Source organism: Vulpes vulpes, chromosome 15 (assembly GCF_048418805.1).
Source record: "Vulpes vulpes isolate BD-2025 chromosome 15, VulVul3, whole genome shotgun sequence".
Classification (NCBI taxonomy): domain Eukaryota; kingdom Metazoa; phylum Chordata; class Mammalia; order Carnivora; family Canidae; genus Vulpes; species Vulpes vulpes.
In genome coordinates, this window is record NC_132794.1 from 107,406,209 (window position 1) to 107,424,266 (window position 18,058).

Consider the following 18,058-nt stretch of genomic DNA (forward strand, 5'->3'; position numbering starts at 1 on the left):
CAGAGGCACAGGTGGAGAGAGTAGCAGGCTCCATGCAGGGAGCTCAATGCGAACTTGATCCCTGGACTCCAGGATCATGCCCTACGCCGAAGGCAAGTGCTTAGCTGATGAGCCACCCAGGTGACCTTTATGCTTTTCTTTAAAAAACATAGGCTATAGCATATAGTCTAAGTATAAAATCCAAGCAGTATCTAAAAGTATTCATTTTATCTCAGTTGTATTTGATTATAAATGGGTGACACTGGCTTTGAGGGTGGGAGAGCTACTTACTGACCATCTCAATAACACATGGCTGTAACCGAGGGAGATCTTAGCTCCTTTTCAGCCTCTTTCATGATGCTGAGACCAGATCAGGAAAGATGCAGAGGAGGTTAAGAAGTGAAAAAGCCAATGAGAAGAGAAGCAGACATATTTCTCAATATTGTGTAGGTGATCCTATCCTATGAGAGCACTGAGACAAGAGAAGAGTTGGAAATAGAAAAACACCTATTTGATGATGACATGATTATCTATATAGAAAGTCAGGAGAACTTTTACAAATATCAGTAGCACAAGTCTGGATATAAAATCAACACACACAGAGTTAATGGTATTCCTATGCAATAGAAATAACTAACTGGGGATCCCTGGGTGACGCAGTGGTTTAGCGCCTGCCTTTGGCCCAGGGTGCGATCCTGGAGATCCGGGATCGAATCCCACATCGGGCTTCCGGTGCATGGAGCCTGCTTCTCCCTCTGCCTGTGTCTCTGCCTCTCTCTCTCTCTATGTGACTATCATAAATAAATAAAAATTAAAAAAAAAAAAACTAACTGGGGGGGCTGCTGGTTGGCCCAGGTGGTAGAGTGCGTGACTCTTGATCTCAGGGTTGTGAGTTTGAGCCCCATGTTGGACATGGAGCCTACATTTAAAAAAGAAAGAAATAACTAGCACCCATAAAAAAAAAAAAAAAGATGCTATTTATAACACTAACAAAACCATAGGCTGAGTAGGAAAAGGTCTGACAAATACCTACATGAACTTGTGGAGGAAAACTATGAAACAGAATTAAAGGAAATAAAAGATGATCTCAAGAAATGGAACTAAGTATGTTCACAGATGCACAGTTAGGATGTCCATTCTTTCCAAGTTATTTTATAAATTTTATGTAATCCCAATCAAAATCACATCAGAGTTTTTAAGGTAAAATTTGTAAACTCCTCCTGAATTTTATATGGAAGGGTCAAAGTATCAAGAATAACCAAGACTGGGATCCCTGGGTGGCTCAGCAGTTGAGCGTCTGCCTTAGGCTCAGGTTGTGATTCCCTGGTTCTGGGATCAAGTCCTGCATCGGGTTCCCCGAAGGGAGCCCGCTTCTCCCTCTACCTATGTCTCTGCCTCTCTCTCTCTGTCTCATGAATGAATAGAATCTTAAAAAAGAAAAAAGAATAAGCTGTTTTCCTTTAAACATTTTTATTTGTATTCCTGCTTTTAATAATTATAAATATGGTAAAAATGACAAAAAGCCAGGTGAGGAAGAGTCAAAGGGATAGAGGCTGTTGGAGAGGAATCATTAATCAGTGATTGGGAGACAAAAAGAAATTCATCTATTTTGACATGATTGTCAGATAACCGTTGTTAATAATTAAAAAAAAAAACACAAAAATAACTTTGGACAGTGGATGTGCTAGTTTACTTCATCTTGTGTCTCTCTCCAAGAGGTCCTCAGACCTTTTTTTTTTTCCTTGTTGAAAGTAGAATACTCTGTCTGGAGGAAGAGTAAGAAAATGGTTCAATAGTCAGGTCTTTTTATTTTTTTTTAAGGTTTTATTTATTTGAAAGAGAGGGAGAGAGAGCACAAGCAGGGGGAGCATCAGGGAGAGGGAGAAGCAGGCTCCCCACTGAGCAGGAAGCCCAGTGTGGGGCTCAATCCCAGGACCCTGGAATCATGACCTGAGTGGAAGGTGATGCTTCACTGACTGAGCCACCCAGGAGCTCCTCAACAGTCATGTCTTTGGAGTTGGAAAGTTGAGGGTGGGAGTGAACTGCAGTTCTGCCATTGCTAGTTTACAGTGTGTAATGTCATGTAGCTGTGAACTTAAAATGTCTAATAGGGGTTGAGTTGTGTCCTCCTTTCCACCCTCCGAAAGATATGTTGAAGTCCTAACCTCTAGTGCCTCTGAATATGATCTTACCTGGAAATAGGATGCTTGCAGATATAATTAGTTAAGATGAGATCATTCTGGAGAAGGGTGGGCCCCTAATCCAGTATGACTTGATGTCATACTGTGTAAAAATAGAGAATGGGAGTGTTGCGACTATAAGCAAGAAACACTAAAGATTGCTGGTAAACCATCAGAAGCTTGGAGGAGGCAAGGAAGGAGTTCCCTATCGGTTTCTGAGGGACATAGCCCCACTTACACTTGATTTCAGACTTCTAGCCTCCAAAACTGTGAGATAATAACATTTCTGTTGTTAGAAGCCATTCAGTTTGGGACGCCTGGGTGGTTCAATGGTTGAGTGTCTGCCTTCTGCTTGGGATGTGATCCCGAGGTCCTGGGATTGAGTTCTGCATTGGGCTCCCCATGGTGAGTTTGCTTCTCCCTCTGCCTATGTCTCTCTGCCTCTCTCTCTCTCATGAATAAATAAATAAATCTTAAAAAAAAAAAGCCATTCAGTTTGTGGTACTTTGTGACAGCAGCCTTAGGAAATAATAGGCTTTGTAAACCTTTGTTTTCTTTTCTATATAATGGGGATAGTCTTATTTAGGAGTGTTGAGAGGAATTAATTAAATGAGGTAATAATGTGTATAAAGTGACTGACAAGTGTGTTAATACATGACAGCTGCTGTTACATTATTTTTTATTGTCATTGTGTTATACTTCCACACTTTTTCTCAATGTGGTATAGATTTGTCTTACTGGATTATTTGTTTCCATTATTTTAGGCTGAATATAAAAAAGCAGTGACCACGAATCAGTGGCACCGTAGATTAGAATTCCCAAGTGGAGAAACAATCGTTATGCACAATCCAAAGGTAATGTTATTGTTTAAGATATTAAGATATTAGGTTCATTTTATTAATTATTTTGGTGAATGTGGTTGATAAAAAATGTTCATTTTAATTAACTTCTGTAGGGATATATTTATAACAATTGCATGGTTTTTAAAAACTTACTATAGTTCACATTGATCATAGAAACAAAAATTAAATTTAAATTTTTCTCGTGAAGTTTCTGTTTATGGCAGCGTATTAACTGAAGCTTAGTATGCACCATTGAAGTTGCTTGACAAATGTTTGCACTTGATCAGAGGTCGGCAGGCTTTTTCTGTAAAGGGCCAGAGAGTAAATATTTAATTCTTCGTAGGCTGTGTGATCTCTGCTGCAGCTGTCAGCTCTGCCGCTGTAGCCTGAGAGCAGCTGCAGATAATATATAAACTGGTGGGTGTGTCTATTGCAGTAAAACTTTATTTATAAAGGTCGTGGCTCAGAGTTGGCTTGCAGGCCATAGTTTGTCCCCCCTACCCTTGATAATGGTTTGTTTCCACTTTAAAAGATATGTCCTTCCTTTTCTTATTTGTATTGTCTCTACAAACTTTTTTTTTTTTTTTTTAAGATACTGATTAGGGGTGTTCTTTCATTTCCCATACTTAAGATCTTTGAGTTCCAGATTCCTCACTTGTAATAAGTACCTCCCAGGGTCTTATTTCAGATAAAATGAAGTAATTTATACAGAAACATCCAGCATAATGCTTGGCATACAGTAATTTTTCAGAACATAGGCTATTTATTTTAGAGAAGTATACAAGAAAACAAAATTAATTTTAATCTTATCACTTCTGTAGTCCTTATTGATACTGAAATAAGTAAAAATCTTTATATGTCAACAAAATTTAAACAGTATAAAGAAATAAAATAAAAAACAAAAGCCTCTTCTGCATTTCCCATTTCTCCTGATGGTAACTACTTTTTACCTTTTGTTTTTCATTTTTTTTTGATGCATATACAAAAATTTTGCATACCATCTTGCATGCGTCTTTTTTTTTTTTAAAGAAAAATTTCTGCATGACATGGGACTAAATTAAGCTGATTTATAACAAAATACATGTTTTCTTAAAAAGCGGTGGGTAAAACAGTTTTTGGCATTGAAATTGAATTTGTAAATTAATTGGGAATCTTGCTAGTCAAAGGATTATGCCTTAAATATTTTTGTAAGACAAAGATTTCTCCATTCGAGGTAATTTTCGTTATTTCTTATGGGTAAACCTGGATTTTTATGTTATATTTTTAAAACCAAGGTATATTACTTCTGATTTAGTTGCTGTATTTTCTAGTATAAGCATTGGAAATAACGATATTGATTTGCCTAGTTTTAACGGTTAATGAACACTAGCAGGACTGTTAAAGAAATTGTTTTGGGAGAACAATATAACACTTGATTTGTTAACTATTTATATTATCAAGTAGTTTATTATGTATTGAAATAAATTATTTAGCCTGTAATGGAAATAGTCTTGGTCCTGAGCTCTGTCATAATCCTTCTGTCGTGTCTTGAAGGTTATTGTCCAATTCCAGCCTTCATCGGTACCAGATGAATGGGGAACCACACAAGATGGACAGACAAGGCCCAGGGTTGTAAAGCGTGGGATTGATGATAACCTTGATGAGATTCCTGACGGTGTGTATCGCTTCCTAAGGGCCAAGGTCATTTTTAGACTCCTCTCTTTCAGCATCATTTTTTAGAATGATGAAAAAGGAAGCAATTATTAGGACTACCTGCCATAGCATTCAGAAATCAGGCAGGTTGGCACATATCTTTCTTTTACTTCTATTACTTTTATATCTGTTTATTTTTAAATACAGAATTCTGTTGAAGATCTACAAACCATGTGACATGGATTCTAAAATATGTATTGTTGTGAACAAGCACTTTGCTGGTTGAAACTAGGCTCTTGGCAATATTTTTGGACCTTTGTGGTCATGTCTCATGTTTGTATTACTGTAGTGCAGAAGTTGGCAAACTTTTTCTGTTAAGGGCTAAATAGTAAATGTTTCAGGCTATATGGACTTTGCTGCATCTGTATTCAACTCTGCCATTGTAGTGTGGAAGTATCTGTACGTAGTAGGTAAACAAATGAGCATAGCCATGTTCCATTAAAGCTTTATAAAAAACAGGCCCATTTGGCCAATGCCTACTCCAGTGTATGTGCTTTGATCTATCCTGTTACACCATTTAAAATACAGATTTTATTTTATTTTATTTTATTTTATTTTATTTTATTTTTTAATTTTATTTATTTATTTTTAAAGATTTTGTTTATTTATTCATAGAGACACAGGAAGAGAGAGAGAGAGAGAGAGGCAGAGACACAGAGGGAGAAGCAGGCTCCATGCAGGAAGCCTGATGTGGGACTCGATTCCGGGTCTCCAAGATCACATCCCAGGCTGTAGGCGGTGCTAAACCACTGCGCCACCGGGGCTGCCCAAATACAGATTTTATTTTGACTATTATATACTTTCATTTTTGTTTCACTGCCTTATGCGACTACTAACATAAATAAATGTACTCAAATGATGAATGTGAACAAAATAACCAGAGTAAAATAGTAGATTTAACTTGTAGTTGTTTCTATATGCCAGAGTAGAATAATAGATTTAACTTGGTTTTCCTATATATAACTTGAAGATGCTCCAGTAGGTACAAAACTGCTGGTTATCAGATGCTGGTAGCATCTGGGATCAGAGGTGGCATGATTCCTCCACTTCTTGGTCTAGTTCACTGTTATTTGCCAAGATGGACCTTGAGCTTTGTTCTTCTCATTTATAGAGAGTAATGAAACTTATTAGCTTGGGAGGGGTCTTGAATTTCTTTGCCCTATCTTGATGACAAAAAGGGTATCTAGAATATTGCTATTTAAATACGAAAACCCAAACAATTTCCCAGTTTGTATGTATGCGTGTAGGCATGTATGTATTTCTTTTGTAGGGGAAATGCCTCGGGTTGATCATTTGGTGTTCATGGTACATGGGATTGGACCTGTGTGTGACTTGCGCTTTAGAAGCATTATTGAATGTGGTAAGTATTAAGTCATTTTATTTCATGGAATGAATTGAGAAGTGATAACTTTTAAATGTTCATTTTTGAGATAGCTTCCAGCTCTTTACTACTGGCTGAGGAACTGTAAGAGGAGATTTAAGTGGTCACTAGGAAATAACGTATACTTGATTTGCTTCTATGATATAGGTAATTCATAAAATCCTACAATGAAGAATTAGAAGGAATCTTGGAAATTAGTCTTTCTGACAAATAGCCTCTGCCTAGGCACTTTTGGCAACTAGGTATACCTGTGCATTGAGGTGATTTAAAGTGAATTAGTTGAAGTTGTTTAATGGAACAATCTGCCTGGTTTACTTAAATTTTTGAAGTTTTATTCTTATATCTGTATAATAATAGTTCTATTGAATACTTGATTTGTACCAGGCATTTTGCATACGTTGTGTTACTCACCTCTCACAATAAACCTTGAGGGGGGTATAGGTGCTGGTGCTGTTCTCCCCACTAGTAGGTGAGGCACTGAAGCGCGTAGGTGTAAGTTGATCTCTCCTGTATCATGGTCTGTGGGTTCTTGAGTGGGGGTCCTCTATTCCAGAGTGTGTATCTATAGTGCTATGCTGCCTTCCAGGAATGGTAGTTAAATGTTTTTCAGTTGTTCTATACATTCCTCTGAAATATTGAAAAATTAAAAAGAGCTTCCTAAAGGTGGGGTATTTTCCTTTTTGGACTGATTTTGTCATTCCTATTTTTTTTTCTTAAAAAGTTTGTTATATAAAAAGTACTAGAATATTTGAGGGAATTACCAACTATCTATCAAGCTAGGACATTTAATCAATTTAATTTGTCTTCCCTGATTTTCTTTTTTTAAGTGGATGATTTTAGGGTGGTTTCTCTGAAATTGCTGCAGACACATTTCAAGAAATCTTTAGACGATCGGAAAGTAAGCAGAGTGGAATTCCTTCCTGTTCATTGGCATAGTTCCTTGGGTGGGGATGCCACAGGTGTTGACAGGTTTGTGGACTTTGATAACTCGTTGTTCAGATTAGTCAAACTTAGATTCAAAATTTAAACCGTAATATGAAGTAGTTTATTGTAACTTCAACGTATGTTTTCAATAAATTTAATCCTTTCTTTAAATGACATAGTTGCTCTGATGACATATGATTTAAACACTGGCTACTTTTCCATGTGCGCATGCATTTGTGTTTGTGCATGTGTGCACATGCATACGTGTCTGCATTCCTATTATAAACATTTAAGAGAATCTGATAAATGTAAGCCAGTTTTAGAATACTATTCTAATCTATAGTAGGTTATACAGGAGGCTATCCTGTACATTGTAGGATGTTTAGGAGCATCCTTTCTTCTACCCACTGGGCAATAGTAGTGCCCCCCCCCCCCCCCCAACCTCCAACAGCCAAAAATATCTCCAGTCCTTGTAAAAGGCCAGCAACATCTGTAGGCACTGTGACAACTGAAAGTAGCCCAGTCAATTTTGAAAGCTCCCAATTAAGAAACAGATTTTTTTTTTTTTTTTTGAGAAACAGATTTAGATAATATTTATGCTAGGACACAGGGCTAATAACATACCTGGATTTTAGTGAAGATCATGGTTCAGGGCACATGTTTTAATGAAACTAATTCTGCAAATAGCATTCTCTGTTATTCCATATATTATTCTATGGTTAGTCCTGTTTATGAGAGTGTAATCTTGAGAGTGGTTGTTCGTGAACTTCACTATATCTATTCTCAAATCAAGAAAGATTTTCAGTGCATGAAACTCCTTTCTCATTCCTTGCTATATTCTCTGTTGTCCTTTCCACCACAGTTTTTGTCAGGTATCCTGATTTCCAATTAATTGGAAGAAAAATGGAAGAGTAGCCTTTCATCTTTAAAAAGAACATTAAAATTTTTACATAGCCTTATTTTATATGATAACTTTTTGGAGAATCCCCAAAGTCACAGTATAGTTCTAGGCACACATGACTTATTTTTTGTTTTATCTTGATTGATTTATAATAACTGTCTACAGAATCAACTCATAATTAGTCTGTGGAATTCTTATACTCGTATATTTAGAAATCACTGTCTCAATTCTAAAGAATCTGTAGATTGGAAGGTGTCTGGTGACTGAATTTGCTTTTTCTTTCTAAAACAGGAATATTAAGAAAATCACTTTACCAAGTATTGGTCGGTTTCGTCACTTTACCAATGAAACCTTGCTAGATATTTTATTTTACAATAGCCCCACCTACTGTCAGACGATTGTGGAGAAAGTGAGAATGGAGATAAACCGCCTGCATGCACTATTTATGAGTCGGAATCCAGACTTCAAAGGAGGAGTCTCTGTTGCTGGTCACAGTTTAGGTAAAACTGTCAAATATCCACATTTTAAACATAATTTTTGTTATCACTGCTTTAAGGTGACGTTGCTAGTATGAGATTTAGGATTAAAATTTTTATAAAGGGTGGATGTGAATGTGTTGAGTTTAGGTTCTGTTCTACCTTTGCTTTTCAATTACCTAGGAATGCTTTTATTTTAGTTTATTCTGCTGTTTGATAAAACAAGAGTATTGATGATCAGATCTTGATTGACATTGAACTTTTGTATGACTTTTGCCTAGGGACTTTGAAAAAAAAAGGGAGAATTTACTTAGTGTTATAAAAGTATTAGTACATTATAAAGCAAACTGCAATTTTTTTTTTTAGGTTCTTTAATATTGTTTGACATCCTGTCTAATCAAAAAGATTTGAATTTGTCAAAGTCTCCTGGACCTTTTGCTGTTGCTAATGGAGTTGTGAAGCAGCCACATTTTCAGGAAAAACAGGTATGTCCCAGTTAACATATTTAGATTAGAGATGGAGCCAAACAATTTCCTAAAGTCTGAACTGTCCTGAAAAAACAATTTTTTTTTTCTTAAGTTTAAGTAATCTCTATGCCCAGCATGGGGCTCAAACTTGCAGCCTCAAGATCAAGAATCCTATGCATTTCTGACGGTGTGGGCCAGGTGCCCCTGAAATGTCTTTATAAATCAAAGTACCCTGAGGTTTATAAGTATGATAGAATCATATAGCTTGAGTTTCTCACTTGTCTTTCTTATGGATCATAAATTTAAATGTGAAGAAAAGTTTTTGATTAAAAACAAGTCAAGTAAATTATTGTAGGAAATGGGAACAAGAGTGATTTATTCACAACTTTTTCAGAATATTCAAACTTTGGATGATAAACTACCCAAAATTATGACTTCTATATGGAGCAAAATTGTTTAAGATTTGCTGTAGATCAGGGGACAGTTTATGGGAGTTTTTCTGAGGTTTGCAGTGTTCCCCTGACTTTTTTTTTTTTTCCCTTAAGATACCCGAAGAGCCAAAGTTGACTTCGGATGAGTCCTGTGACCTTGACATTGAAAATGAAGAAGTCCTAAGTTTGCAAGAAACTCTGGAAGCACTTAGCCTGTCTGAATATGTTAGCATATTTGAAAAGGAAAAGATTGACATGGAATCTCTGGTACTGAGAATATTTTGATTCATTTTTGTTTAAGATTGTTTTTCTTGTGTATTAGATCAAAAATTAAGAATGATTTGAACACTCTTACGTCATGATACATTTCAGATAAGGCAGAGACTTAAATATTTAAAAACTGAGAAACACAGGAGTTTTGTTTGTTTGTGTTTTAGTATGATCTGGGAGGGCTTCTAAGTATGACACAAAACCCAGAAGCCATAAAAGAAAAATTGGATAGCAGGAGATTTCCTAAACAACATCTAGAGGCCAGTGATGATTAAGAAGACTATTTGGAACACACATTAGAGACAAAAGATTTATTTCTGTATTATTTAAAACTCCTCTGAATTAATTCCACAAAGGCCATCAACACAGTAGAATAGGTGAAGAATATGAACAGATGATGTACAGAAAGGGAAATAACAAAAATGGCTTTTTGTCATATGAAAACTCTTGAGAGAAAGATTAAAGGTACAATGAGTTTTTTTTAACCTTTCGGTTTGGCAATAATAAAAACTTCTTAGTATATAATGTGGGCCAGGGTGAGGGTAAGTGGGCACCATCTACATACTGTTTTTTTTTTTTTTTTTTAAAGACTTTATTTATTCATGAGAGACACACAGAGAGAGGCAGACACATAGGCAGAGGGAGCTGCAGGCTCCCTCTGAAGAGCCCGATGTGTGACTCTATCCCAGGACTCTGGGATCAGGCTCTGAGTTGGCAGATTCTCAACCGCTGAGCCACCCAGCCTTCCTTACATACTGTTTGTAAGACTAAATTGCTACAGCCCGTATGGAAAGCAGTTTGGTAAATATTTTTACCAAAATTTTATTTATTTGAGAAAGAATGAGAGAGTTCACAAGCGGTGGGTGGGACCAGAGGGAGAGGGAGAAGCAGACTCCCACTGAGCAGGGAGCCCACCATGGAGCTCGATCTCAGGACCCCAGGATCATGACCTGAGCTGAAGGCAGACACTTAACCAACTGAGCCACCCTGGTGCCCCTATTTTTTCCTTTTTAATGAAGGATTATAACTTTTTTTTTGAGGAAGATTTTAGTGTATTTAAAATGGTGGCAGGGTTGGAAATTTTATTTAAACATTTTTATTTAAGTTCAATTTAATTAACATGCAGTATATTAGTTTCAGAGGTAGAATTCAGTGATTCATCAGTTATGTATAACACCCAGTGCTCATTACATCATGTTCCCTCCTCAGTGCCCATCACTAAGTTATCTCATCCCTCCTACCCACCTCCCTTCCAGCAGTCCTGTTTATTCCCTATGTTAAGATGGTAATACATCTTTAAAATACAAAAACAAAACAAAACAAAAAACCCAAAAAACAAAAAACCAATCTCTTGCCCCAGCAATTTGACTACCAGGAATAATGTCAATAGAGGTATTTACACAAGAGCATCTACAAAGATACTTGCTATAGCACAGTGTTTATTTATTTATTTTTTTTATTAAATTTTTTTTTAAATTTAATTATGATAGTCACAGAGAGAGAGAGAGAGAGGCAGAGACATAGGCAGAAGGAGAAGCAGGCTCCATGCACCGGGAGCCTGATGTGGGATTCGATCCTGGGTCAAAGGCAGGCGCCAAACCGCTGCGCCACCCAGGGATCCCAGCACAGTGTTTATGATAGCAAAACCTTAGAAACACTTTCTGTGTCCAGTAGGAGGACACTAGTATAATAGTTTATGGTACATGCACATAACAGAATGCAGCTGTTGAGTGAATAAGGCAGTGTCAGAGATAATGGTAGGAAGTTATTTCTAAGATATGTTATGTGAAAAGTGAACAGTTCAGTCCCATTTGCATAGCAGGGTACATACATCCAAGGAAAACCATGTAGGTGCTGTGTATACAGAAGTTGTCTCTAGGAGAGCAGATTGCAGTGGCTGCTGAGAGAACTGGGTGGTTGGAACAGGAGTGGTGGTAAGAGACTTCATTGTCTGCTTGACTGTAGCTTTTGAATTTTGTACAGCACGTGTGTATTTTCTGCTAAAAACGACTAGAATGGTTTAGATGTAGAAGGCTCAGATTTTACAACCTAAATCTATGATCTAAAAACAAATTAACTTTAAAAAATTGACTGGATCTTAGATTGATTTCAATGGGATGGTTCCTTTTTATCATTTCCTGATTCCAGTTTCATCTATCATTAGATTAACTAATGTGCTTGTTTGTCTGTTTTCTTTTAAAGCTTATGTGTACAGTTGATGACCTGAAGGAAATGGGCATACCTCTTGGACCCAGAAAGAAGATAGCTAACTTTGTAAAACAGAAAGCAGTTAAACTGGTAAGTTCATTTCTGCCCTTAAAACTGAAACTAAAACTCATAATTTGACTAGCTTGTTTATATTTTGGAAGTTTTCATTAATACCAGTATGGTTGAAAAAAAAAAAAAATACCAGTATGGTTGGGCCAACTGGTGTGCTCCCTGCTCAAGGGCATAGTGGTAGAGCTGATAGAAGTGTAGACTTTAGAGTCAGCCAGAACCAGATATCAATCCCAGTTAGGGTAACTGACCATCCTGGTTTTCCTGAGACTGAGAGAATGATGAAGGACTTTCAGTTTTAATATTGGTATTTGGGGATTTCCTGGTGCAATAACTGGGTAAGCCGTGGATAGTTGGATGAATTGGTCATCCTGCTACCCAGTTCAACCGTTTTTTTTTTTTTTTTTTGGCAACCGTTTTTAACTCCTAATTCATGATGAATTTGCTTAACTTTTCAGATTCTTGGTTTCCCTAATTTCTAAAATGCAAATGATGCTACCTTCCTTAAAGGGTTGAATTAATGCATAGAAGTTAAGCTAATAAATGTTAGCTCATTTTCTCCCTTCTTAGTTCTCATCATCTGAAGAGATAAGAATAGACCCACTAAAATCTCATTAAATAATAACCAAAAAGCAAAAATTCTTTTTTTTTTTTTTAAAGATTTTATTTATTTGTCTGAGAGAGAACGAGTGAAAGAGCACAAGCAGGGAGGAGGGGCAGTGGGACAGGGAGAAGGAGACTCCCTGGTGAGCAGGGAGCCCAACTCAGGGCTTGATCCCAGGACCCTGGGATCATGACCCGAGCTGAAGGCAGGCACTTAACTGAGCCACCCAGGCACCCCAAAAAGTAAAACTTACTACAAAACAAAACAGCTAAAAAGAGTGTAAAAAGAAATAGAGCAACTAGGGAAACACTCACTTGTTACATTTAATTTCTATTTATTTATTTATAGCTTTTATTTATTTGAGAGAGAGAGCATGACATGAAAGGATGAGCAGGAAGAGGGGAGATGCTGAAAGAGAGGGAGAAGCAGACTCCCCACTGAGCAGGGAATCTGACATGGGGCCCGATCCCAGGACCCTGAGATCGTGATCTGAGCTGAAGGCCAACATTTAGCTGATTGAGCCACCCAGGAGCCCCTAATTTTCATTTATTAAATTAATTTTATAGAAATTTCCAAAATCAGTTGTTTTTGAACAGTTGTTGGGTGATAGGTACTTCATTATGGGTTGGATTTGCATTTCCCTGATGATTAATGATATAGAACATATTTTCATGTACCTGCCGTGTGTATGTATGTCTTCTTTGGGGAACTGTTCAAATCCTCTGCGCATTTTTTAATTGAATTGACTTAATTAAAAAATTTTTTTTGTGTGAATTGGGCCATAGCTGCATTTTAGTGCAGTAAACCTCTTGCTTCATTTTCTGAGGGAACATTGTTTGAGAACCACTGCTGTAGGACAAAACACTCATTGTAATTATTCAGTGACTCAGTGAGAGAGGATGGGGGTATAATAGGAAGTGGAAAAGAAGGCTGGCAGACAGTTTTATTTCTTCTATATTGCCTACTGAATTAGCCACTTGGACTTGTTTCCCAATATCCTAGTGTTTGGGAATCATTAATAGACAAGCTTGATTTGGCCAGCTGTTTTGTTCAGGTGCCACGGGGTGACTGTTTCAATAGAGACATACGTAGCCTTGCACAGCTTGTGGGCTTGTGGCAAATGGGCAAGTTCCCCCGTGGTAGCTGTTCACATTCCCCTGACATGGTGGCTGCTGTGTCAGGCTGTGGTCAGTGAGTGGATTTGATCTCACTGTTACAGAGATACCCTGGTTCCACAGATGCTCCTAAAGCTTTGGTTCACTTCCTTATTTATGGAAATATATGGATCTTAAGTGTTCAGCATAGTAAGTTTTGAAACTTTGTGTACCAGTGTAATCTTTTTGAGACTTTTTGCACCTAAAACAAGAGTTAGAACATTTCTGTCACCATATAGTTCTCTCCTGCTTCTTCCTAGGCCGCTCCTCCCACTCTCTCTTGCCGCTACTCTGGTTTCCATCACTGTTGAGTTTGCTTGTTCTGCAAGTTCATGTAAATGGGATCAGTGTTACGTATTCTTTGGTATCTGGCTTCTTTTACTCAAAATGCTATTTTTGAGATTCATCCAAGTACTGTGTCATTTGCAGTTCATTCTTTTCTATTTCTGAGTAGTTATTCTGTTGTGTGACCACAGTGTGCTTGTCTGTTCTTCCGAAATGTTTTTGAGGAAAACTTGTCAGTGGCTCCATGCAGACATAATGGGTGTAAATATGTTGAATGAAGAAATTTCTCCCCAAATCTACACCTTTATAGGAAGTACGTATTTTACAATTATATGATACTTTAATCTGTCTAAAGCTGAGATCATAAAGGAAGAAGTTGGCATTTTGTATTAAAACTTTATATAGAAAAGTAGAATGAATAATGATAGGCAGCATTTGGATTTAATTGTAGCTGTTTTGCTGTTTTTTCTTAGTCTCTTCATTTTTTCCTCAAGAATTTTATTTTATTTTATTTTTTAAAGATTTAATTTATTCATGAGAAACAGTGAGAGGCCGAGACACAGGCACAGGGAGCCTGATGTGGGACTGGATCCCAGGACCAGGAGATCACGCCCTGAGCCAAAGGCAGACGCTCAACCACTGAGCCACCCACGCTTCCCTTTCTTAAGAATTTTAAAGTAAATTATAGAAATCATGGCATTTTCCCCCCTAAATATTATGTACGTCTCTAAGGATATTTCTGTGAACACCACACTGCCTAAGAAATTACTGATCATTCCTTAGCATTGAGATAGCATGTTCTGTAGTGATAGCTGATTAATTTTGCCTCAGAGTCTTGTTATGAATTATGAAATGTTGATGTTTTCACAGGAACAGAAAAAAGCAGCATCAGAAAAGAAGGCAGTGATGGCGGCTTCGACAAAGGGACAAGAGGAGAGTGGCCAGAAGGCTAAAGAAATGGCTTCTCTTCCCTCAGAATCTAACGAATCCAAAAGGAAACTTCCAGTTGGTGCTTATGTATCTTCTGTGCATGTTGATTATGAATCTTTTGAGGTTGGCACTGGACAGGTAAGTTTGCATGCTGATTCGGGCTGCATATTTTATGTTGGAATCATGTATCTTTTTCATTGGAATTGGCTTTAAATTCTTAAAATAATCAACATTTATGGAGGCGAAGAAAACTGATTTTTTGTCCGTAAGATGGTATGCTTCTTTCAATAAAATATTTTATTTTGAAATTTATCTTTATTTTTCCCACTGCTCATTATTTTATAACATTAGTCTCTCATAGCCACTAGCAACAGAGTGGTGATAGAAAATCATGTTGTGAACACACTTGTCCTGTTACCTGTGGTTCCAGCTTCCTATGGTTTCAGTTACCCATGGTCACGTGTGGTCTGAAAGCCCATGATATGATCCTCCTTTTGAGGATCATATGGTCAGAAGGTCACTAGTAGCCTAACATTGGATCACAAAGCCTGCATCATTCACCTCACTTCATCTCATCAAGTAGGCTTTTATCATCTTACATCATCACAGGAAGGCTGAGTACAGGACAAGAAGACGTTTCGAGAGAGACAGACTATATTCACATAACTTTTATGGTAATATATTGTGATAATTGTTCTATTGTATTATTAGTTATTGTTAGTCTCTTACCCTGCCTAATTTATAAGTTAAGCTTTATTGTAGGTAGGTACATATGAGCGAAGACATAGAATATAGCGTACAGTTTTTCTGAGATTTCAGGCATCCAATATAAGATGATTTCAGGCATCTTGAAATATATCCCCTTGGGTAAGGGGGGGACTACTAAATACTTAAATTTCTGTGAGATAAACTTGATGTATTCACTTACATTTTTTTGGATTCACATTTCTTCTCTTGCAGAAGTTTTTTTTTTTCTTTTTCAGAAAATTTTCTATAAAAATCAACCTAGGGAGTCAGCAGTGCTACATTTAATAATATACTTTAATATACTTATATCTTAATGGCTTAGAAGTTTTATTTATAGTTGTTTCTGTAAGGTTCCATTATCATAAGTGAATTCATGACTGATTTAAAGAAGGCAGAAAATGGAACAGGATGTTTGCAGTAGCCTGTTCAATTTAAACCTAATTCATTGATAAAGATTGCATTTTTAAAACGTCTTTCTTTTTAAAGATTTTATTTATTTTATTAGAAAGAGCATGAGTGGGGTGAGGAGCAGAAAGAGAAGCAGACTTCCTGCTGAGCAGGGAGCCTGGTGTGGGGTTTGATCCCAGGACTCTGGGATCATGACCTGAGCCGAAGGCAGGCTCTTAACTGCCTGTCACCCAGGTGCCCCATAAAATGTCTTTCTTTTTAGATATGAGCAAACTTGAGCATACTTTAGCAGATAAAGAGCAGATATTTCCTCACTTAACTGTGAAGGATCAGAGTATAGAAGGAGATTTGTGGAACGGGGGGCTCTATGTGGCCAGGACACTCACTGTGTGCCCCTCTCTGGGCTGGCCTTCTCCATGAACCTGGAGCCATGGGTATCATTGTCTGTTGGCTCATCTCTTTAAAGCTTTATGACCACAGAGGAAAAGAAGCCTCCCCTGGGGGTCCAGTTAGAAAAATTTACTTGATGTGGTTTTAGTTATGGGCCCATTTTGGCCAATTTGTACTGTTTGGGGAATGGAGCACAGGTATTGACCCAACCCAAGTCACGTGCCACCCCCATTGTGGGTGGGCCACTGTGGGCAAGTAGGATCTGTTACCTAGAACGTTGTGGGGCAGTGTAAACAATAGCCTGTGTGCATCATTCATTGCCAGAAAGCCAAGAAACTGCTCAAGCAGGAAAAAAGAAAAAATATTATATTTTCCTTAGCCAGAACTAACTACTATGAACTGTTTGAACAAGGCCTTTTAGACTTTTTTAAAGCACGTATTTATGTATATGTTTTAACAAAAAATAGGAAAATACTCCATATAATGTTTTACCAAAACATTATACTGATGCTTTCAAACACTGAATTATGAATATATTCTTATGTCAGTACATAGTTCTCTCATTTGTAATGACTATCTTGTCTTACTGTTTGGAGAGATAATGATTTATTTTGTCATTTACTTATTGGATGTATTAGTTTGCTTGGGCTGCTGTTAACGGAGTATCACACACTGGGTGGCTTTAAACAACAGAAATTTATTGTCTCAGTTCTAGACGCAGGAAGTCCAGAGCGAGGTGTCAGTAGGGCCATGCTCCCTTTGAAGAAGGGAGAACCCTTCTTGGCCTCTACCGGCTTTTGGTGGGTTGCCAGGGGCTCCTTGGCTCCTAGATGCAACTCTCCAGACCCACATCTTCCCATGGCTGCTCCCTGTGTCTGCACCATCTCCCCTGTTAGTCTGTGTGGCCAGGTTTCCCTTTTTTATAACAACACCAATCATGTTGGATTAGGGTCCACCTAAATACCTTATTTTAAGTTGATTTGGTACATGTGTCTATTTTGTGGGGGACACAGTTCAACCCATAACATAGGATGTATAGGGAGTTTCTAGTTTTTCACTTTTTTAAAGCATTCCAGTGATGAACACTTTTAAACCAGTTTTCTGTGCTCATTCTTTATTTCCTTCATTTTAAATAAGTAGAAGTGGGATAGGAGGTCCCAAGAATGTACACCTGAAAATTCTGGTAGTTACTTGTACTTGCCCCTGGAAAGGTTGTGCCAGTTTGGACACTTTATAGGATGGATCCCTCTCCTCTGTCCTCACCAACACTGGTGCTGCATTGTCCTTTACAGATAGATGGTGTTCTCACTTTTATCGCTTCCTTCTGAAGAAATGACTTTTTCATGAAAACAGAAGATTTTTACTTTTTTTTTTTTTTTTTAGTATTTCATCTCTCTCTCTCTCTCTGATAACCATGTAGGAAAAAAGGTGTCTCATTGTCTTTCTGAGCATTAGAGAGCTTAGATGTTTTCTCCTATGTCTTCCAGGCATTTTTTCCTCCCTCAGGATCTCTGTCCTGAGATCAAGCCTCACATTGGGCTTCCTGCTCAGTGGGGAGCCTGCTTCTCCTTCTCCCTCTGCCTGCCACCCTGCCTATTTGTGCTTGCTTGCTCTCTCTCTGTATATAAATCAATCAAACCTTAAAAAAAAATAATGACAGCGATTATAAGCATTATAAGCCATACTTGAGTAGCATCATCTGTGTGGAGATGCTTTCAAC

The 18,058-nt window shown here is 37.5% G+C and overlaps 1 protein-coding gene across 9 annotated transcripts in view; it reads left to right on the forward strand.

The window, feature by feature from the left end:
• SEC23IP (SEC23 interacting protein) overlaps positions 1-18,058 on the forward strand; it is a 39,247-nt gene that overhangs the window by 9,108 nt on the left and 12,081 nt on the right. For all 9 annotated transcript variants that reach the window (XR_011997601.1, XR_011997600.1, XR_011997602.1 and 6 more), the window contains exons 5-13: positions 2,924-3,013; positions 4,535-4,655; positions 5,964-6,053; positions 6,902-7,043; positions 8,191-8,399; positions 8,742-8,860; positions 9,388-9,540; positions 11,746-11,841; positions 14,734-14,931. Coding sequence is in view for 6 of the 9 variants with exons in the window: in XM_025994468.2 (XP_025850253.1) it covers positions 2,924-3,013; positions 4,535-4,655; positions 5,964-6,053; positions 6,902-7,043; positions 8,191-8,399; positions 8,742-8,860; positions 9,388-9,540; positions 11,746-11,841; positions 14,734-14,931 (1,218 nt within the window). In the remaining 3 variants the exon portion in view is untranslated. The remainder of the gene's footprint in view (positions 1-2,923; positions 3,014-4,534; positions 4,656-5,963; positions 6,054-6,901; positions 7,044-8,190; positions 8,400-8,741; positions 8,861-9,387; positions 9,541-11,745; positions 11,842-14,733; positions 14,932-18,058) is intronic.